The 22,325-nt window shown below is 44.7% G+C and overlaps 1 protein-coding gene across 5 annotated transcripts in view; it reads left to right on the top strand.

Moving 5' to 3' along the window:
- The first annotated feature begins 404 nt into the window (after window positions 1-404).
- Window positions 405-22,325, top strand: part of Cttnbp2nl (CTTNBP2 N-terminal like) — a 51,232-nt gene continuing 29,311 nt past the window's right edge. The window contains exons 1-3 of one of the 5 annotated variants that reach the window (NM_030249.4): window positions 405-566; window positions 14,564-14,686; window positions 20,791-20,898. In NM_030249.4, coding sequence (NP_084525.1) covers window positions 20,800-20,898 — 99 coding nt within the window. In that variant the 5' untranslated portion in view covers window positions 405-566; window positions 14,564-14,686; window positions 20,791-20,799. The other 4 variants (XM_030252916.1, NM_001163333.1, NM_001163332.1 and 1 more) reach the window with 4 other exon arrangements.

Below are 22,325 nucleotides of genomic sequence, written 5' to 3'. Positions count from 1 at the left end.
CTTTGCCCTGAAAGGCAAGTCGGTAGGGGTTATGCTCTCTACCAGGTGCTTCCACCCCAGCGTCTCCCTTTGTGTACATAGTGTGATGTGGTAAAGAAGATGGTCTTGCGCCCTTGCTTTCCAGCACCACACCCAAGGGGGAGAGAGAGAGAGAGAGAGGGAGAGAGAGAGAGAGAGAGAGGGGGGGGGGGCAAAGAAGACACGTTACTAGGTTTTCAATACTAATTCGAAAACAAACGCTAAAACTCACTTCTTTTATTCACATTTTAGATAAACCCTCAATTAAGCCACCACAAGGTGTTCCCAGGGTCCTGAAAAGTTGCAGAACCCGGGCGGAGACCAGAGCGAGCACAGACTCCAGCGGACCAGAGGAGGGTACTTCCTCCCGGAAGTGACGCCAGCTCAATCCCAGCCTGGCTCTCCCAAACAAAAGGGATCTTGCGGCCCCAGGAGGAGCCGGGATGACTTTGGAGAAGCCCCGCCTTCAGGCGGCGAGGATTGGTTTCAGAGCCGCAAGGGTAAAGCTATGATTGGCGAGGGTATCTGCCTGTCACTGCCGCCGGCGGGTAAGGGGCGGGTCCTGGGAGGCTGGGGATGGGGAGCGGGCGGCGGAGGCGGCGGCGGGGAAGGATCCCGGAGCGCCGAGGCCAGGTACGGAGCGTGGGCTCGGGGCTCTGCGGTGCCGGGGGAGCCGGGTCTCCGAGAGAGCCTCCTGGCCCGGAGCGTGAGTGGCTTTCAGCAGAAGTCCCTGTCGGGGTAGGGATGGTCCCCCTAGGGGGCGGGGCCGCCGCCTCCAGATCCCGGGATTCCCCAAGGAGGCGTCGCGGCATCCTCCGGGGTCTTTACGATTGTTCATTGTCTCTCGCTAGCCTCCGCCCCTCAGCAGGGGTCTCCTCCTGACCTGTCTCACTCTAGGTCGCCTTTTGCCCAGCCCTAGCCTCAGAGTGGTACTGGTGGGTACCGTTTTCTAGGCTGCAGCCCCCACCCCTATATTGGATCCCTGCGAATTCAGACATCCTTTCCCACATCTGTCCCTGCTGGCAAGCGTGGGTCCAGAACTAGGGTTCTGTATAAGATTTAAACACACACACACAAACCAGCGTTTTCCTTATGAGGGATGGGCGAGGGGGAGAAAAAAAGACGAAACCCAGACAGACACCTCCAACAGCCAAAGCGGCCTTTCCCCCTCTTTTAGCTCTTCCCATCCCCCAGCCTGTGATTGCTCCTACAGCCTCCCCAGATCCTGTATTCTCTTTCTGAGTGTTGAAAGCTCCCCGGCTTAAATTATACATTATCTTCTTCCCATCGCCCTTTGTACCTTTCTTGCCCTTTCTGTTTCTTTTGGGAGAAACCAGCTTTTAGGGGCTTTTTAGGTTTGAGTTGCCTTTCGATTTTGCTTTCTACCCGGTTTCTTCTCTTGAGAACTTAGTAGGGAAGCATCCGCATATTTCATAGCAAGGTGGGTGTGTTAGCTTTCAGCAGAGCTGGCCTTGTGTGGGTAGGAATGCAGTGTGTATTGTTTGACAGTCACTGAATAATACCATATTTTCAAATGAAATGGTGCCGAGGAGTCAGTAAATGCCTTTGCAGAAGGAGTCCCCATCTCCCAATTTGGAGTGGGCTGGTCCGTTGCTCAGGGAAACTGCAGTTAACCTTGAAGGTGTATGGCAGGTTGAAACAAAAGACAGGAAGTATTTGAACAAAATTCAGGTTCAGTTGGCTAGGTTTATAATTAATCTGGTCCTGTGGCCTCTGAGTACTGTCTCACCCCTCTTTTATAGTGGGATTTTACCCTCAAAGGAAACGAATATACATGTAATGTGGTGGTGTCTAGCACACCATCATCATCAACCAAAATTTAAAGCATTAAAATAAAAGGTACTTTTCAGTTTCAGAGAGAAGGGCAGATAAAAGCCTTGGGAATTCAATTTTCACGTCTCTGTAGAGTCCCTGTAAAGATCTACTAAAGTCTTTGGCATTTTAGCAGTTGCAAAGTACAAATGATTTTGTCCTGACATTAATGTCATTGAATCTCCAGTCATCATCTGTGGCCAGCAGTACCACCTATTAATTTTTCCATATTTTTAGCATTTTAAGTTTTTATCTCAAGTTCATTTTCCTGTTGGTTATTTATAGCTGATAGAGGCGAGGTGCGGAGTTGCAATCAGAGAGGGTGATTGTAGTGGCTGTTGTCTGCAGCCTTCCTGAGTAGACTTCCTGAAGGTAATTAGTTTTGAGTAGTCAGGTTCCTAGGTTTCAGAGCCACTCTAGGGGGCTGCAGATCTGTTCCATGATTGTTTCCAGATATGTAGTGAGAGGAAGCACAAAGAAGAAACTGTATGCAGGGTCTCTCCCACAAACACAAAGTTTATTGCCATAGGAGGGAGAGATACATTATCCCAGAAATAGCAGCAGGGGTTTAAAAAAAAAAAAACCCTAGAAGTAAAACAGGAAAGCCCTAAAAGATGTGTCTCATTACCTGAGTAGAGAAGGGAAATAAACTAAGGTAGGAGACGTCAGGAGACCCAGGGAGCAGTGATTTCCAGGGCCTGGACAAACAGGAGAAGCAGAGTAATCTCATTGATGTTTTGGCACAATAAACAAGACCTGTTTGATATACCTTTGGATCTGGAGGGTTTGTTTTATTTAATCAAGAGTGGAGCACTGTGTCTCGCTATGTTTCTGAAGATTATGTAGCCCAGGGTGGCTTTCCCGTTCCTGTTGGGATTACAGCGTGTACTCCGATGTTCAACTCTGGGAGAATTCGTTCCTCTAACCATTTCAGTGTCATTTTTGGTCATGTTAGATGAAGAAAAGCATTGTGTGCAGACAGTGTGTGTGTGTGTGCGCGTGTGCGTGTGCGTGTGCGTGTATGTGCGTGTTTAGTGCATTTCGTTAAATTATTCTTAGACTGCATGAAGTCTTTGTAGCTTCCACAGTGCCCAATACGAACACTGAATTTAGTCTAAAGTTCTCACCTAAGAGTCAAACTAAGACAGATAACATCTAATAAAGTATGGCACATCTTGTTAGTTTAAACCATCTGCCTTCTTGTCTTTGTGTAATTTGATTTTTCCATATCTGACATAATAGGAAATTGCAATATCTGAAGTGGCTAAAATATTGACTTTCCTATGAGAAAATACCTCTGGTTAGGTGCTGTATATAATTTCTTTTTTACTGTCATGAATTCTGAGCCATACTTATAAACATGATCAATTGTAGTCATTTTAAAGATATATATGTACAAGAATCTGACCTAATGGGGATGGAGTGAGTTCTGAAGAACATGTTAGGAACTATTGGTTAATTTTTATTTTAGTTTCTGGGTATTTGGTTTGACCCTAGTGTGCTGGCTAGTTTATGTCAACTTCACACAAGCTAGAGTTATCTGGAAAGAGGGAAACTCAGTTGAGAAAAATGCCCTCACCGGATTGGCCTGTGGGCAAGCCTGTAGGGCATGTTCTTGATTGATGATTGTTGTTGAGAGTGCCCAGCCCACCCTGGGCGGTGCTCTCCCTAGGCTTGGGGCCTGAGTGTTATAAACTGGCTGAGCAAGTGGGTAAATTGTGTTCCTAATCCTCGATGGCTTCTGCCTCATTTTCTCAGTCCAGATTTCCACGTTAAGTTCCTGCCGCCTCGAATTCCATCAGTGATAGAGTGTGAGCTGAGAGTTGTAAGAGGAAGTAAACCCTTTCCTTCCCAGGTTGCTTTTGATTGTGGTGTTTTCAATTCTAAGAAGGGGCAAAGTGTCCACACTTTGGTCTTCGTTCTTCTTCAGTTTCATGCATTTAGCAAATTGTATCTTATATCTTGGGTATCCTAAGTTTCTGGGCTAGTATCCACTTATCAGTGAGTACATATTGTGTGAGTTCCTTTGTGAATGTGTTACCTCACTCAGGATGATGCCCTCCAGGTCCATCCATTTGCCTAGGAATTTCATAAATTCATTCTTTTTAATAGCTGAGTGGTGTTTTAGTATAGCGATAGAAACCAAACTAAGACAGCTGCTCTCCTTTAAGGGTTTGGGGGGGGGGGGGTTGTTTCGTGCTTTTCTCTTAATCCTGTGCTGGATGGGGCTTGAACTTCAAACCTTCCACCTGAGCCATACCGACAATCCCAATTTTTGTGCTTTTATTTACTCCCAGTTGTATTAACAGTACACAGGACTTCATGGGTCCTTAACAGTAGTCATTCAGATTCTCTTGGTGAGTGCCATATCCCTGATTTGTTACAGGTCTGTGCCAAATCAGAATCACACTGATGGGGCTCCCGGTTGGTTTTCTTACAAGAGTTTGAATTCTCAGCTTTTCTGTGGTGTTTCTCAGAGACTGCCATTGGACTGATGTTGAGTGGCATGAGGTGAAGAGAGGCTGTTTCTAGTTCAGAGCCCTTCAGTTGTGAGCTAGAAACAGAAGAGTTTTCTGGTTTTAAAGATTGTGTGAACCTACTGCCAGCATGTTTGTATAGGTCTACTAAGCAAGGTGCCTCTTAGGAAATGGTCATTGAGAGATACTATTATGAACATTGTTGTTATTAGCACTTGGCGCGTGAGTTATGGAAATTAATGTACACACCCCTTTCTGCTCTCTGGAGGGGAGGCAAGAGGCTCTCCTTTGAGACTACCTACTAGTCCAAGTGAAAGAGAGGAAGAAGAGAAAAGATACTAAAAGGTCTACTTTAGCAAAAGTGAAGTAGTGTTTGTTGGTTGGTTTTGTTTTAAATTTGTCTGTAAATAGCTACGGTTTGGGCTAGAGAGACACTCAGTGGTTAAGAGCACTTAGTGCTCTTACAGAGGACCCAGCTTCAATCCCAGCACACACACGGAAACTCAGAACCATCCTTCACTCCAGTTCCAGAGGATCCAACATCTTCTTCTGATGTCTACCAGCACTTATGGACGCTGTAGACAAAACACTCATACACTTAATAAAATAAGATCTAAATAGCTGAGGTCCCTGGGTTGAGGAAAACAGAGTTGTACAGGTCATAATGTAACACATCTGAGCCAATGATTTTTTTTTTGAGAGCATATAGCTGTGCATTCAGATCGTGTGTGTGTGTGTGTGTGTGTGTGTGTGTGTGTGTGTGTGTAAAACAAAGGCAAGAGACAGGTTACCACCAGTTGTTCCAGATGCCTGCCACTCTGCAACTTTTCTGAATGGGTTTGTGTGTGGTATGCTTATAAGATTTAAGAAATTTTCAATGATAATTTTCATTTAAAGCATTTGAAAACTACCTTCCTTGTTGATCTAAAAGGAATAAGTTGACGGCCAATCAAAAATGGATGGGAAAGAAATAGGGGTGGGAAATTGAGAATGGAGGTGGAGGATGGCAAGGGTTTGGGGGCTGAAGACAGGACTTCACGGTAGCTTTGAAGTAAAGAATGCAAAGTCTATCCAAACTCAGTGTATCAAGTGCATTGACACATTCCATCTCAATGTGTCTTTGCTGTTAAAAGAATTCTGTTTCAGCAACAAAGATTATAACCCATAATTGTTAGTAAACTAGAAAGGAAAATTAGCACAAAAACTCCTGCCTCTGAGCCTAGTGAGCACTGAAATGTGTGGGACCTTGTGTGGAGTCCAGGAGACGGGGGAAAGGGGTAGAAAGAGAAGCAAGGATATATTGCTTTAACAAGGCACAAGGGGCTGGGGAGTTGGCTCAGTTAGTCCGGGCTTGGTTGCATAAGTGTGAAGACCAGAGTTTTGCTCTGCAGCACCCTCACAAACAGCCAGTGCAGCTGCAGGCCTGTGGGTTCAACATTGGGCAGCCAGAGGATCCCTGGGGCATGTGACCGGCTAGCCCGTGCCAGCCAGGAAGTTCCAGAGTCAGTGACAGACTGTCGCAGAAAATGAGGTGAAGAGCGATTTAGGAGATACCTGCTGCTGACCTGTGGCCTCCACATGCACGCACGTTTGCTCACACACACCAGAAAAGGGGGGGAAAAGTGATAGGGATTGCAGATACTAAGGAAAGGAGGATATAAGAAAAACGACGGGAAAGTGGGAGGAGAGTGTTGGGGGACGGTATGCTTTTTTTCTTCCTTTTTTTTTTTTAAATTGAGACTGGGTCTTACTAAATAATTGCCCAAGCTTGGACTCATTCTGTAGTCCAGACAAGCCTTGAAATTGACATCCTCCTGCCTCAGACTCCCAGGTAGGGATCATGAGTCTGTGCTACCAGGCCAGGCTATAGTCTGTGTTTTTAACTGGCTTAGTATTTGAGGGTACAGATCTGGTCCTGTATATCATCAGCCTTACCCCATGTCTTTAGATTGAAGACACCAAAATAATGTTTTTAAAGATTCCATGTCCTAAGCCCCTGCACCGCAGCGTACCAGCTGCCTCCCTCCCTTAGGTTCCTCTTAGAGGGTACTTAGTTCTTCCTCAGCCTGTCTCATCTCCAAGTCATCATTTCCCCACTAAAGCCAGTTCCTGTTCTGACATCCCTGTTTCTGTTGACCACATTGTCGTTCGTCACAGAGTCTCCAAACCTCTGCTGAGTTTGGATTATTTCCCCTATTTAACCCCCTAAATGGAGTCAGTCTCCAAGTTACTGTAAGTAAATCTCTCCCACTTCCTCCTCCTCTTTCTACCAGACAGAATAGCTGTCCACAGAGTTCCGAATCTTGTGAAACACTAAGCAGATGTGTAAATGGACAAACTGATAGATTAGAATGGGGTAGCGGCTCCTGGGTTCCCGAGCTGCGTTCACTTCTGTTGCATGTCTAATGTCAGCATCAGCTGTGATATTTTTAGCAACCCTATTACAAGATAAAAGTTGTAACTTGATGAAAAGCTGTAAAACTTTTTTCACTAGAAGCAGAGACTACCTTTCATTTTTGTTGCAGAAGGCACAGAGGGCTGACCCGGGCAGAAGAGTGTCCTTTTCTGTCCCTAAGGAGTGCATAGCTATCACTGGCTTAGACGTGTGTTGAACATACCTCTAAAGTGACTTTTGGGGGAACTGGCAATGCCATCTCCCCCTCAGATCAGGTCAACCTACTGGGTTGGGGTCTGTAAGGAATACATTTATTTTTGACTTGTAAATTAGACATGTGAATGAAAGACCATTATGCTCCATTGAAAAGAAAATAAACAACAAATAACGTCCTGTCCTTGGAGGTGGGCTCAAGTGGATGCTTCTCAGAGATGCAGAGCAGTGAGTCTGGTCAGTCTGTGGGTCTCAACCATTTGGGGGTCAAACTACCCTTCCACGGGGTTGCCTAAGACCAAAAAACACAGATACTTAAATTAAAATTCATAACACTACCAAAATTACAGTTATGAGGTAGCAACGAAATAATTCTGTGGCTGGGGGCCACCACATCGTGAAGAGTTGTATTAAAGGGCCACAGTAGGAGGAAGGCGGAGACCCACTGCCTCAGAGGCTCGTGTGAAGGTTTTTGCAGCTCAGGAAAAAGGCCGTGAGCATAGTGAAGACCCAGATTATCTTGACTGTTGTGGTTAATGCTGCAGCCTGGGATTTCGTCTCTGCAGTCCCCGTGGAGCCAGTGACTTCATCCAGTGTAGCAGTTGAAGGGTTTTTCCATTCAGGCGGCCTCAAGAATGGTGACCCGTGAAGTGTTTTTCTGAAGATAAAACCAACCTACACAACCTTTGTTCCCTTGCTCCGGTTTTGTTTCAGAAAAGCAGAATTTTCTAGGACTCGATGGGTAAAATTGAGAGACAGACGAATGTGATAGGCTGAAATCTAATTTCATTTAAACTAATTAGCAAGTACTAAATTAGCTCAAACTTTCTGATTATCTGTTGTTTAAAGATATATATCATTTCTTAAAATTTCAATGAAAAATGTTTTTTAAAAAACTATTGCTTAATTTTCATTCACACTGTATAGTTCTTCTGGTGTGGTCTCATGTCAGTAAGAGTAGTGAGAGGGTGTGGTCAGATACTCAGGTAGTCAGATATGGTTCTCTTTTTGGTTTGTTTTTGAAGCTGGGTCTTATTGCGTAGTCCTGGCTTGCCTTGATCTCGTGGGAATCCTCTTGCCTCAGCCTCCTGAGTGCAGGGATTAGAGATGTGCATCACCGTGCCTGGGTAACAGAGTTGATTTTCAGTAGCATTGTCCTGGTACCCTTATACAGAGGGTGAGATATTTGCTTGTTTATGGGCATGAGGCTGCTTCCCTTGTTCTTCAGTATACATGTAAAGCTTGCTGGCCGCATATAAGAGAGAGAATGAGAGAGACAGATGAACAAATTCATGCACAGAAGACCCTAAGGACCAAGCCAAACCAGAGCTTGCTGTGGTCTCCCAAAGAGCAAGTTAGCCTAGACTTTAGAAATAAATCAGAGGTGGAGCCAGCGGAATGGCTTGGCAGTTAGGGACATATGCCAAGCCTGGTGACCTGTGCTCAGTCCTGGGCACACTTGATAAGAGAGCCAGCTCTTGTCTCTTGTTAGCCAGTTGTCTTCTGAAGCTATACAAAAGCCATGGCACGTGTGTACACGTGCACACACACACACACACACGTGCACACACATCCACACACACACAAATAGGTAGGTGGGTGGAAAGAAGGAATCCAAATTTTCAGTGGTCAGTGCTAGACCTGGATCTCGCTAACTGCTCTCTAATAACCCTCATCTGTAAAAGAGGCCAAAGTAGATTATCTCTGAGGCTATTCCATCGCCTAAGGCTGGTAAAGTAAGGCCCACGAGCAGCGGTTTCCAAGGAAGCCTCTGGAGTCAAATTTACTGGGTTCAAATTTGGTTTCTTCCAGATTCTAGCTACACGACTTTAAGCAAGCTGTTCAGCCACTGTGCCTCAGCTTTGCCGTTTTTAACCTGGATGGTATTGATCTCTCACCCTAGATTGTGATAATGTATGTCAAGCGCACTTAGAAATGTCTGTCATGTTTAGCTCAATAAATGTTTATCTCTTTTCATTACTTGTTTGAATTCTTAGAAAGTTATGCTGTAGAATGCTGGTGTGCTACTGGTTAATGTTTTCCGTGTCCACAGTAGGCATTTTTATCCTAAGCATAAGCCTTGAGGGTCTGGGGTCCTTGCGTCTGCCCTGCATTGAGTGCTCCAGTGTTTCAGTGCTGACCCTGAACAGTTTTAGCATAACTGCAAAGCTGATCCCTAGAGGCACCCTCAGTGCTAGGTAAATAAATGCCTTGATCGCTCAGCATGTCTCCCTAACTGCATTATTCAGATCGCCTTTCAGGATAATTCCGAGTCCTGAAATGCACAATCTCTAAGATGTATTTCCAAAGCATTGTTTTTATTGTAATGCTGTTTATTGCATGGCTAGGAGAAAAGGGCAAGCTGTGTGTGTTACAGTCAGTCCTCACATGGATGGTAGGGCAAGCTGTGTGAGGAAGAGTGTGTTACAGTCAGTCCTCACATAGTAGGGCAAGCTGTGTGAGGAAGAGTGTGTTACAGTCAGTCCTCACATAGTAGGGCAAGCTGTGTGAGGAAGGGGGCGTTACAGTCAGTCCTCACATGGAGGGGAAAGCTCAGACCTAGTTGTTCAGATGCACTTTAAGAGTAGAAAGTGGAACTGGAGAGATGGCTCAGCATTTAAGAGCCCCACATGGCAGCCCACAATCTGGTGCCCTCTTCTGGTGTGCCGACATAATGCAGACACAGCAGCGTCTGTATACATAAAATATATAAATAACACCCCCTCCCCAAAAGAATAGAACGCAGGGTCTGGGGACACAGTAGCACTTGGGAGCTGAACAGGAAGGTTGCGAGTTTGAAGTCAGCCTACTTTACACAGTAAGGTCCAGGCCAAGCAGACATAGGAAACAAACAAAGAAAAGAAAAGTAAGTAGCTAGTATATTGTTTTATTTTGCCACCACAGTCTGGGTGGTTTGAATAAAAAGAATGTATTTTTTCAAATATTGTTATCATTGGCTAAAAGCTTAGAGCACTGTTCTGATCAGAGTGGATTCTCGCCTTGCACTTTCCCTGACTGGTCTGTATTCTAATTTTCTCTTATAGGATACCAGTCTTATTGGATTAAGGATTGTAGTGACCAATTTTTTTATTAAGATTTTTCATACATGTATTTTGATCATACTGTTTCCCTTTCCCGCGCCCCCACCACCACCACCATCCACCTTCTGGTTCATTCTCTTGTCTCTCAGGAAGATAAGAATCAAAACCTTGAAAAGCAGAACAAAAATAAACTCAATAAGAAAAATAACAAAAACACCATGGAGTCCATTTTGCATTGGTGACTTCTAGGCACTGGGCCTACCCTGTCATGTAGCCAGGGACACTTGGTTACAGGAGCCCGGTTTCCCTTGTCCCACCCGTGTCCGTTGCTAATAGCTGGGAAGGTTAGGATGAGTCCTTGCGGAGGAGTGTGACCTCTCACTCCTGTGCTTGCTCCCTTTCTCCATGATGGACTCTTGCCTTGTTTGAACCCGTGCAGGTTTTGAGGGTGCTCTCATGTCTGACAGTTCTTATCAGGGCTGCTGGATCCAGATGACCCTGTTTCCTTACCACCTCCAGCCTTCCCACCTCCTCTCTCACGTAGATCCCTGAGCCTTGAGGGGAGAAGTTTGATAGATATCTCATTCATGAGTAAGTCCTCCAACATCTCTCACTGTATGCACAGTGTGCAATGACCTCATTTTAACTTAATTGCCTCTGAAAAGTCTCTGGTGCTGGGAGTTAGCTCAGGGGTAGAGCACTTGCCTAACAAGTTCAAGGCCCTGGGTTCAATCACCAGTACTGCCAAAAAAGAAGGCGAGGCAGGGGGCTGTGTGTCTGTCTTCAGAGTCAGTCACATTCTGAAATTCTAGGAATTAAGATTCCACATGAGCTCGGGGTAAGGGGTCATACAGCCCATTGACATACATTATAGAAATGTCAATAGTCTTGTAGTATCGTCAGCTGAGAAAAGCTTGGTTTAAAGTATCGCTAATTACGTTTATATTACTTAATATTTTAAAATTCCATCAAATGAAATTGTGTTTTGTACCTTGACATTAGGATTTTTTAAGGAACTAGTAGTAAGAAGCGATTCCCCCTGAGTACTACCGTGCTGTGAAGCTGGCCTCTCAACTCCCCTAGCCTTAGTCTCCCAAAAGCTGGGTCGCAGGTGTGCACCAGCACACTTGGCTAAAAACTACTTTTTAAAATCAGAAAATCATTTTGTGACAGCATGTTAGCATGGTTTTCTTCCCTGGCCTGATCCAAACAAAAAACAAAATAACAAAACAAAACCAAGAGTGGTAGGACCATGTGGAACGCTGACACTGTCTTAGCACAGACAGGCAAGTAGCCCTTCTGAGCCCAGGGGTGCCAGGGTGGAGAGTGTTTAATCTTCTGATAGTCTAGTACTTTCCACCTAAGAAGGGGCCCCTGGATTCACTAGAAACAGTGCACGTGTCTCCATATTTATTTAGCCTTGGTGGCTTTAAGCACAGTGGTCCCTATTTATCTCACACATACTGGCTTTCTTTGGTTTGGCTTGGTCTGGCTCTGGGCTTTGTTTCTGTTTTTAGTAAAGGTCTCATATAACCCAGGCAGGCCTTGAATCCACCAGGTATTTATGTCCAGGCTGGCTTTGAGCTTTTTATCCTCCTGCCTCATACCTCCCAGAGCTGGGATAGTCGGTGTGCACTACCATGCCCAGGTATAGACTGGGTTTTTAGGATAATGCACTGTTCTGTGAACAGATGTCAAAATACCTATTTTGTGCATTATCTCTGAGTTTTAAGTTATGACCCATATTGGTCTTATACAGATTTATGTCAGGCTACATGATTGGAGCAACTTCAGTTTCTCTTTCTGGTCATATCTAATTACTGATTCTAAGACCTCACTCAGTGGCCTGTGAGGCAGTTTTAGGCCAAGTATGAGTTACTTAAGTTCAATATCTGAGTGTGTAATAAAATGATCTCATAGTAAAATGACTGAATTTTTTTTAATTGACTTGACTTTTTAAGTGGGATTTTTGTTTTTGTTTTTGAGGCTACCCTGTCAGGAACTAAGACTCATCTAAAATGTTGATTTTTTTTTTTTCCTACATGTTCCTTATTACTGACTACTTAGTAAACCTTCACTTGCACCCAGATACTCACACCCAGATACTAGACCCAAACACTACCTGCGCTCCGCCCTGCCCTGCCCTGCCCTGCCCTGCCCTGCCCTGCCCTGCCCTGCCCTATTGCTTACATGGCTGGAGAAGCAGTTTGGGGTGTTTTCTTTTCTTGCCACCTTGTCTCTGTGGTGAAAACACAGCTATGCCTGTTGCCCTACAGGATCACTTCAGCTCCAGAGCACGGGCTTTGTGGAGAAGCAAGCTGCACAGTGTAGTGCGGGCCAGAAGGAGCAGAGCTGGGGTGTTAGTCAGAGACGGAGCAGGGCACAGCAACACATTTCCCAGGCAAAATCATCAAAGTAGTTAAGGAGGCGCTGTGTGGGTGTGTGCATAAGGCGAGGGGTGTGGCCTGCGTGTGCATCCCGGCTTGATACCCAGAACTTCTGATTGTTGTCATGGGTAGGCCAAGCATGGTAGATTACACCTATAAGGATCAGTACTTGAGGGACTGAAGCAAAGAGATAAATTAAAAGCCAACCTGGGCTACGTAGCAAAACTCTGTCTCAAAAAGAAGAAAGAGGACTTCATGCACTCATAAGGCAGAGGCAGGGGGATTTCTCTGAGTTCAGGACTATACCAGGCCAGCAGAGACTACATAGTAAAACTGCCTCAAAAGACAGACAGGACAGAGGGAGAAGGAGGTGGAAGCGGGAGATGTGTGTTTAGTGAAGAAGGACTCTCAGTCTCCCGCTGTCAGGTGGAGAAATGGGGTGAGGAGGCTGGGACTGACTAAATGGCATGCTTAGCACGAATTTGGCTGGAGTTGCATACCGTATGGGAAAGTCTCCTCTTATACTTACCCTTTATGTGGCCTTAGTTTTTCAGGGCATTGCAGTACATGTGACATTTTGTGTGTGTGTGTGTGTGTGTGTGTGTGTGTACTTTTTTTTTTTTTTAAAGAAAACTGAACAGGCAGAAGTAGGGCACACCTTTAATCCCAGCACTTGGGAGGCAGAGGCAGGTAGATCTCTGTGAGTTCTATGCCAGCCTGGTCTTCTGAGTGAGTGCCAGGGCTACACAAAAAGGGGGAAAGAAAGAAACCTCTAAAGTTTAAAGCACTGCCAGCCGGCAGTGAGAACATACCCAGACAGCTTGTCCACAAGTGGTTTTTCTTTCAGATTTATAGACTGTAGCATTCCTTACACAGAAGTGTCTGGGTGTAAACTGTGGGCCAAGCAGGGTCTTGGAGGGCTCTACTGGGAGGAGCAAGCTGGGCATCTGGTTGGAATGATCCCGTCTTTCAAAGTCACTTAATGGATGCTGTCAGTAGTAACAGCTCACTCAGAAAACAGGAGTCGACAGCCTGCTGTGTGTGGTGGCGTGCCTGAAACCTGGCAGTGATGGCTCTGATAATGAGTGTGGGTTAAGAGCAGCCTTTTCCTGAAAACCTTGAGCTGTATAATTCTGCCCGAGCGCTGGCAGAATTGCCGGACCTGCTTATTTCGTGGTTGGCCTGCATGCTGTTGGTCGTTTACTCTTGACTCTGTGATGGACCCACACTTCCTCCCCTAAATTGGGAGATTCAGAGTTTAACTGTTGACTTGATAAATGAATTGAAATAAAGTTAAAGCCCCCTACTTGCTTTTTCCTTTTGTTTTTGTTATTTCATCCTTCCCAGTTCTCACACATGTGTTCTGAGCATGACCCACACACACACCACCCATCCTCCACACCCCAGGCCCTCCTCTCTCCCTTTCCTCTACCTACTTCTTTCCCCATGCCTCCTTTTTTTCTCTCGTCAGTTTCACATCTTTCATGTTGTGGGTTGTATGTGTGTCTGTCTTTCTTTTCTTTTTTATAGTAGCTTAATACTATTGGAAAAATATAAGCAAAAACATTTGTTTATAAGCCAACACTTAATGTGTAGACGTGATGGGAAAAATAGAAGTTGGCAGTGTTTGGCCATCTTCTAAATAGTGGAAATGAGCGCATGTTGATTTGTTTCCTTGCAGTTACTGGGGAGTAAGAGCAGACGTTTCCTTACCCAGATTTGGCAGGTAGAACGCTTTCGTTCTGATGATGCTCAGAGGTGCATTGTGGCGTTGTGGCATTGTGTGTGAGTCATGTCTCCTGCAGACAGGCTTTTGGCAATTGAGGGAAAGTTTGTGCCTAGTGCCCTTGACAAGTTGAAATGGCATTGGACATCTTAAGAGATTTCTGTATATCAGACACTAAGGCAGGAGGATCACCATTTGAGTTTAAGGTCATTCTAGTCTCTGTCTTAAAAGAAAATGAAAAAAAATTTTCAGTAGCTCTCACGCTCACTAATTACCCCTTGCAGAAGGGAAGTCAGAGCCCTGTACTTCATGTATAGATTCAGCTTCAGCCCGAGGACTAGGTGGTTTCCCCTTGTCAATAGCAGCCTACAGTTATCAGGCTTTAGCAGCTGTGGCCCTAGGTGACACCAGTGGGACTTGCCACGTTCCTCATAGTATGGACACATGGACAATGAATTTCTCTTGTGTTGCAGTGTTGGACACTTTCCCACCATGCCGACAACAGTTTAAATATCTGTCAGCTTTCTAAAAGTTTAACTGAAGGAAACCTCTAAGACTTCGTACCTGAGGACCAAAGTGCAGCCACCAATTATCAGGTCAGTGTCACCTCTACACCACTCACAGGAAGACCACCACTGCCATGCTGAATCATAATGGAGTTTGGATATGTCTTATGTAAGAAGTATTACAGTGGGCATCAGGAGTACCTTCAAATGTATAGAATAGCAAAGAATTGCTAAGTTTTAATATCTATGAAGAAAGATTACTAGAACATGTTGGTCTTGAGTTACACAACTGTGGTTTTCCCCTGCCTGTATACTGTTTATATAGCATTATAAACAATAAGTAAAAATGCGTTATTATTAATAAAATGTCCCAGGTATTAAAATATGTGTGTAGAAGTGATTTTTACAGGTACAGGTAAGATGTGTGTATGTGTGTGTTTATGTGTGTGATATGTATGATACATATCCCTGTGCATGCATGTTCAGAGAGGCCAAAGGATGTCTTTCTCTATTGTTCTTCACTGTATTTCTTGAGACATGGTGTCTCCCTGAACCTAGTCCTCACTAGTTGGATAGATTAGCTGATCAGTGGGCTCTGGGATCTGTCTGCCTGTCTCTTCCCTCTCCAATCCTGACTGGGGCTGCAGGTGCATGCTGCCGAGCCCCACTTTTTTATGTGAGTGCTGAGAATCTGACCTTGGGTGCTCATGCTTGCACAGCAAGCAGTCTACCCAGCAAGCTGTCTTTCCAGCCCAAGAGTATTGTTCTTCGTTTCATTGATAAAGAGTGAATTTTTTTCTTGTGTAGGCTACTGCTTTCTAATGTAAGTGACTCTGAAGGTGATACTAATTCTATTCTTTGATGGAGACGACTATTTTTCTTAACAGGTCAGAGACTTGATTTGGATATAATCAAATTTGTATAGTAAGGGTAAAACCCAGCCCTTCTAGGCTGGCAGTCGACTGACTTCACCTCCAGTCTTTATGCTTATTTAGAGTGGAACTAAGAGCACCTAATGTGTTTCATTTTACCTGTTAGGAAACAAAGGGCCACAGCAACTAAGTGTGTGTTCCTCAAGGCCATCTCGCTGTTCCTGTCCAGTCGAGGACTGGCATTCTGTCTGTACTTCTCAGGAACGCTCTGTGCTTTACTGAAATGACACTGCGGCTTTTAGTCATACTTTCGAACCTCCAAACAAAAATGACTCTAAAAATATTGGAGAAAAGGAAGTAATTGGATAGCAGTTTTTAGCATTGTTTCTGCCATCTTGCCTCGGTGCTTATACATCCAGTTGCTTTACTCTGCTCCGTTGGAATTTGGGGAGTGCCTTTCCCATCTGCTCATGATCCTGCTTAGCATCATGGGAAGAGAGAGGAAGAGCATCATGGGACATCCCCTCTACCTGTGGTCTTGGTGGGGAAAGAAAAAGTAAGAAACCAGCACAGCGCACCAGGGGTTAATTCCTCCCCGGGCTTTTGGGTGTGGTCCTGACTGCAGAGGGGCAGCTTTCTAATGCCTTCCTTGGAGGAAATAAAATAGTAGTTAGTAATTACTAAAGCAGAGAGCTGGGAGATAGCTCAGTGATTAAGAGTGCTTGCTTGTTCCACAGCCTGTTGTGGTGGCGCACGCCTTTAATCCCAACACTCAGGAGGCAGAGGCAGGTGGTCTCTGTGAGTTGGAGGACAGCCTGGTGTATAGAACTAATTCCAGGACAGCCAGGGCTACATAGAGAAACCCTGTCTTGAACCACCCCCTGCTCTGCCCAAAAAAGAAAAAGAAAAAGAAAAAGAAAAAGAGAAAGAGAGAGAGAGAGTTCTAGTTGCTCTTTTATGGAACCTGAGTTTGGTTCCCAACATCCATGTAGGGTGGCTCTTAGCTCCCTGCACCTCCAGCGTCAGGGACCATCACTCTCTTCTTCAGGGATCATCACTCTCTTCTTCAGGGACCATCACTGTCTTCTGGCCTCTGTGAGTGCCTGTATTCATGTGCACAGATCCTCACAGAAGTACACACACACATAAGTAAATGATAGAATCTTAAACTGTATACGGATGAGTAAACCAGGACCCGTGAGATAGAAGGCTCGTTGGATAAAACAACTTGTTGTCCAGGCCCGGTGATTCCCGGGAGCCAAGCTAAAAGAGCTGTCATCTAACCTCCACAGGCACACCATGGCACACACTCCTCATGCCCACGCCTGCCAGAGCAGCGAGTGGAGAAGTAAAACAAATTCTAAAGTTACTGAGCCGGGGGCGGTGGGTATGCATGTGATGTCAGCACCCGAGAGGCTGAGGCAGGGAGAGTGCTGGAAGCTCATGTCTAGTCTAGTGTGGACCACAGAGTAAGACCCTGTCTCAGAAAAGCAAACACACAGCCAAACAAGGAAGGAAGGAGGTTAGGCCTTACACAGCACTGGATATCTAAGTAAAGATTTCTAAAGCCCTGTCTTCCTGAAACGCGTCTGGAAGAGGAAGTCTCCCAGCCACTCAGCCAGGAGGATTCTGACTTCCTGTGGCTGCCAAGGCGGAGGTCTTTGTTGTGCCCAGTACAGCTTTGAGTGACAGGCAGCTTTATTAAGTTTGTTGGGGGCTTCTAATTGGGATTGTTTTCTTTTCACAACTACTTATAGCACATAATCTTTAATACTACTCTGAGACCCATTAGAGGCTGGAATTCCCTCAGGAGGAAGTTAGCAGTTAGAGCCAAAGTTACATACATTAGACCGTTTTCTGTGTGGTAAAGGATGTCCAGGTTCCATGCTAGAACACACTGTGATGACACATGGAAGTGCGCATCTGTGTATGTTCTCCTCGCTTCAGTGCAGGGGCTCTGGAGGAGTCAACGGCTACTTTGAGTGCTGAGAGTACGTGAACGCATCATGTTGCCTTCATTCTGAAGAAAAACTGTGACAGTTACAGTTTGGGAAGAAAAAGTGGGAGGCAAATAATATTTGTACTCCCTTGGAAGCTATAAACTCTGGTGCTGTGTTCCCTGCCAGAGACCCTTGATCGGTCTCTCTGCCTGTGTGCGTTCTGAGACAGGAGACTGAGTAGGTGACACACTTCTTTAACAGACAGATCCTTGTAGAAATGTGAACTTGTTAGACTGACTGAAAACAGCTCTTAGAACTGATAAACACCGAGCAAAGCAGCCGAATACAAAATCAGCATAGAAATCCGTCCCTTTCCTGTGTGCCAGCAGCCAGGCACTGTGAGAGAGGACTCGGGAGAGCAGCCCTGTTCACAACAGCCTCAGAAATAGGTAAGAGCTAAAACGTAGAGGAGTGACCCTAACCAGGAAGTAAACACTTTCCCAGTGAGAACTTTAGAACTCTGAAAAATAATTGAGGAAGACAGTAGAAGATGGAAAGATCTTCTGTGTTCGTGGGTCAGCAGAATTGAAACAACCCAAATGACACCCATCAAAAGCAATCTACAGTCTCAGTACAATCCCCATCAAAACTCCAGTAACATTCCTCACTGTATAAATATGAAAAATAAGCCTAAAACAAAGAATCACAGAAGACCCAGAACAGCCCAAGCAACCCTGAGTGAGAAGAGGAATGCTGGAGGTGTCCTAGTGCCTCCAGTGAAGCTACACTTGCACTGTGTACCCATACTACACGTCTGACGTTATACTGTAGAGACACAGTAACAAAACAAAAGTAGCTTGCCGCTAGCTCCAGATGTGGCTCAGTGGAACAGAATAGAGGGCCTGGATATAATGCCACATGGCTATGGCCACTTAATGCCACATTGGAGAAAACATATCCTCCTCAACAAATGGTGCTAGGCACACTGGACATTCCTGTACAGAAATCAAAGACCTCAGTGTAAGACCTGAAACCATTAGGGGGACATTTCAAGATATGGATGTTGCTGAAAAGGACGAGTTAGCTCAGGAAATAACTGGCAGATGGGATGTCATGAAATTCGAAAGTTTGCACAGCAAAGGAAACAGTCGAGGAAAGAGACAGCTACGGAGCCAGATGGAAACTTTATCAGTTACACATGACCGTAGAGTGTTTTACTACAAAAACCTGGGCGGCCAGGATACCTCAGAAAGTCAAAAAAGAGAGCTTCCTTTCAAGCCTGGCATCCTGAACGGGGTTAGTGTAACCCAGATGTTGAAATGAGAACCAACCCCCCCCACACAGGTTGTTCTCTGACCTCCATACATATGCCATGGCACACAGGTGTGTGCACATATACAGCACACAAAAATAAACATGTAAAATAAGTAAAAATGGCAAAAAAGTAAACAACCTCATCAATAAATGAGCTATGAAACAGACACTTTTCAAATGAAGACGTGCAGATGGCCAGTAAACATGGAAAAGAAAGTTGACATCCTTAGCTGACAGATCAATGCACTGAGATTTCGCCTCGCCTGTCAGCTGGTTTTTAAGACAGTAATTGGGTGTGATGACGGTACATACCTATGGTTCCAGAACTCGAGGAGCAGAAGCAGGAAGATTGGGCAAATTCAAGGCCTGCCATAACTATGGAGACACAGAAGAAAGAGGGTGGGCAGGGGAAAGGAGGCAAACCTGAGAAAGATTGCGGAAAAGAGTTATACCTTCAGGTGGGCCAGGGCACTGAGATCTACTCTGCAGGTATGGAAGTCAATATTAACATTTTCTCTGAAAACTAAAATTAGGTCCCTGGTACACCACTCCTAGATAAACACCCAGAGGACTCAAGTTCATTCATAGTAGCCAAATAATGAGCTGAAATCTTTCTACTAACATCTGAGAGGATGAAGAAAATGTGTATCTGCACAATGGCATTTTATCCATCCATAAAGAAGAATAAATTTATCCCACTTGGAGAATAAATGGATGCAACTAGAGATCATCATATCAAGCACTGTGAATAAATAAAAGTTACAATGTTTTCTCACTTGTAGATTTTTCCATAGATACCTAAGACCACACACACATGTGGCATGGGAATAGAATCTAGATTGGGAGAGGAAGGGACTGGTGTTGGGAGAGAAAGGAGAATGAATGAGGAGGTGAATGTGGTCAGAGTATGTGATAGAATTGAATGAAGATGTCTTTAAGAAAACCATCGCTGTGTGCAAGGAGTGCGTGTCTTAACCCTGGCCTCGGGAAGTAAAGGCTGATGCTCACTAGAAGCTTAAGGCCAGCTTCATCTACACAGGAGGTTAGGCCAGACCATATCTCAGGAAAACAAAATGATGGTCATAAGAAGTTAAATTCGCAGGAGCCTAGTTAATTGAGATATTTAAACAACGGAGTTTAACATATTACTTTGAAGCATATTTATAACTGGGCATACTGACTCACACCTGGCACTCTGGAGCCTGAGGTAGCAGGGTTGAGAAGTCAAGGTGAACCAAAACTCCTCGGTGAGTTTTAGGCCAGCCTGTACCACATAGGAGACTGTGGGACTGGAGATGGCTTGGTGGTTAAAAGCACTTGATGCTCTTTGCAGGGTGCCCAAATTCAGTTCTCTGCGCCTGTATATGATGGTTCACAGCCTACTATAACTCCAGCCCAGATGATTCCAGTACCGTCAGGCTTCCATGGGCTCAGTCCTCATGCACAAACCTGCACACAGAAAGATCACTTTTAAAAAACCTTTTAAAAAGATGAAGATAGACGTTTATTTGCATACACTTATGTTTAAGTCTGTGTTGCTGAAGGCTGTGTAAACATTGTGATCCCTACTTTCTGTCGGAAACTATTTAAAGTTTCTGCTACACTCTCAGCGACTCCTACACTTTGAGCAAGCATTACCTTTGCTTGAACTTTACTCAGCCAAGTGAAGAGAGATGCTAGCGTGTCCTGCCTGCAGGTCTCAGTGGTTATCTAAACCTAGGGCATCCTTGTGGGACCCAGTGATTCTCCAGCGAGATGATGCCCAGTGGGAAACTACGTCAGTTTCTAGCAGGCAGAATTAGCGCCTGATCCTTTCTGAAACCCAGGTTGCAAACCAGCCTTGTAAAAGGTGATGAATAATTGATCCTGGTGATGGAATCAATAATTTATAGTGGATTTATTTTTCTCTTCCTGTTCAGTTTATGATTAACATCAGGAAACTTTGGTGTTGTTTTGAATTGCGGGTCTGAAGGGTATCATATGCTGTGTGGTTTGCTCTGTGTCTTGTCTTTGTCCTTCACTCTGAGCAGGATCCTCTTCGGGAGACTGATTTTTGCCTTTGTTTAAGACTTTCAGGATGAATCTGGAAAAACTCAGCAAGCCTGAACTCCTGACACTGTTCAGTATCCTTGAAGGAGAACTTGAAGCAAGAGACCTTGTTATAGAAGCTTTAAAGGTATGGAGAGAGAGAGAGAGAGAGAGAGTATTTATCCTATGTTGTGAGCCATTTCTCTATTTTATGTGGATATTGGTGTAATTTGTGTTAAGAATTTTAGGCTTAATATGGTAGCACACACCTTTACTTCTGGTGCTTGAGAGGCAGAGGCAGGCAGATCTCTGAGTTTGAGACCATCTTCGTCTATAGAGCAATTTACATGTCAACCAAGGCTGTATAGACCCTGTCTTAAGTAAACCAAAAGGGAAAGGAATGATGACGCCTTTCTGCCCTCAAAATTCAAAATATTTTTTTTCATATACCAAAGTTCAGGGTCTAATATCCAGGATGTTAAAGTTTCCATAAAACTACCTGTGCTACCAACACAATTAAAAAACCTTTTGTTCAGCCAGGTGGTGGCACACACCTTTAATCCCAGAGGTAGATGGATCTCAGAATTCAAGGCCAGCCTGGTCTACACAGTTCCAAGACAGCCAAGGCTACACAGAGAAACCCTGTCTCAAAAACAAAAATCTGTTGTTACTTAATTTGTAACCTGTTAAAATACAAAGGATGAGAGAGACGTGTTAGTAGGACAGGCAGTCTGTGGAAACACTGCAGAGCCTACGAAGGCCAAGCAGATCAAGCCCGCCCAGGTAGGAGCTCTTTTCGCGTGTATGGGGAGGTTCCCTTTCTGTCTTCGCATACTTAGATAGGATGAGAAAAGACTTTTCAGAGTATCGTTGAATCTGTACAGATGATAGTCCCCAGAGGCAAAGGACAGTAACCAAAGAAGGTAAGATTTGAGTCTGCCAAAGACAAATGGATCCCTGTAAAGTGCAATTAAGTAAAACAAAACATTGAAACCTACATCTATAGTTGATAAGTTTAGAGTAATGCTGATTTATTTCTTTATTATGCTTTTTTTTTAGATATATTTATTTATTATATGTAAGTACACTGTAGCTGTCTTCAGACACTTTTTCTTCTCACCCAGAAGAGGGCATCAAATCTCATTTCGGATGGTTGTGAGCCATCATGTGGTTGCTGGGGTTTGAACTCATGACCTTCGGAAGAGCAGTCGGCACTCTTAACCACTGAGCCATTTCTCCAGCCCTATTATGCTTATTAGTTTATTTATTTATTCCGCTGACTTGAAAGGCCGACTTGATTTGCCTCAGGACACCTTCCCATTTCTTGTCCTCATCTGATAATGAGGAGAACAGAAGTACCAAGGTTTGAGCCCATCCCGAACCCTCCTGGTACCTGCTGTTGCTGGGTCTTCCTCCCCTCCTCATCTGCCTTCATCCCCTCAGAACTGGTGGGGAGATGACACCTGGGATGAAAAGAAGCAGAGCATGCCCTGAGTCGTGCTCTGACAAGTTTCCCTAGCCTAAGGTCACAGACCGAAGGTCACAGACCGGCACCTGCTGCATGTGTCACTCTGC

Source organism: Mus musculus, chromosome 3, assembly GCF_000001635.26.
Source record: "Mus musculus strain C57BL/6J chromosome 3, GRCm38.p6 C57BL/6J".
NCBI lineage: Eukaryota > Metazoa > Chordata > Mammalia > Rodentia > Muridae > Mus > Mus musculus.
Note: the sequence above shows the minus strand (reverse complement) of the source record. Positions and strands in the feature narration are given on the sequence as shown.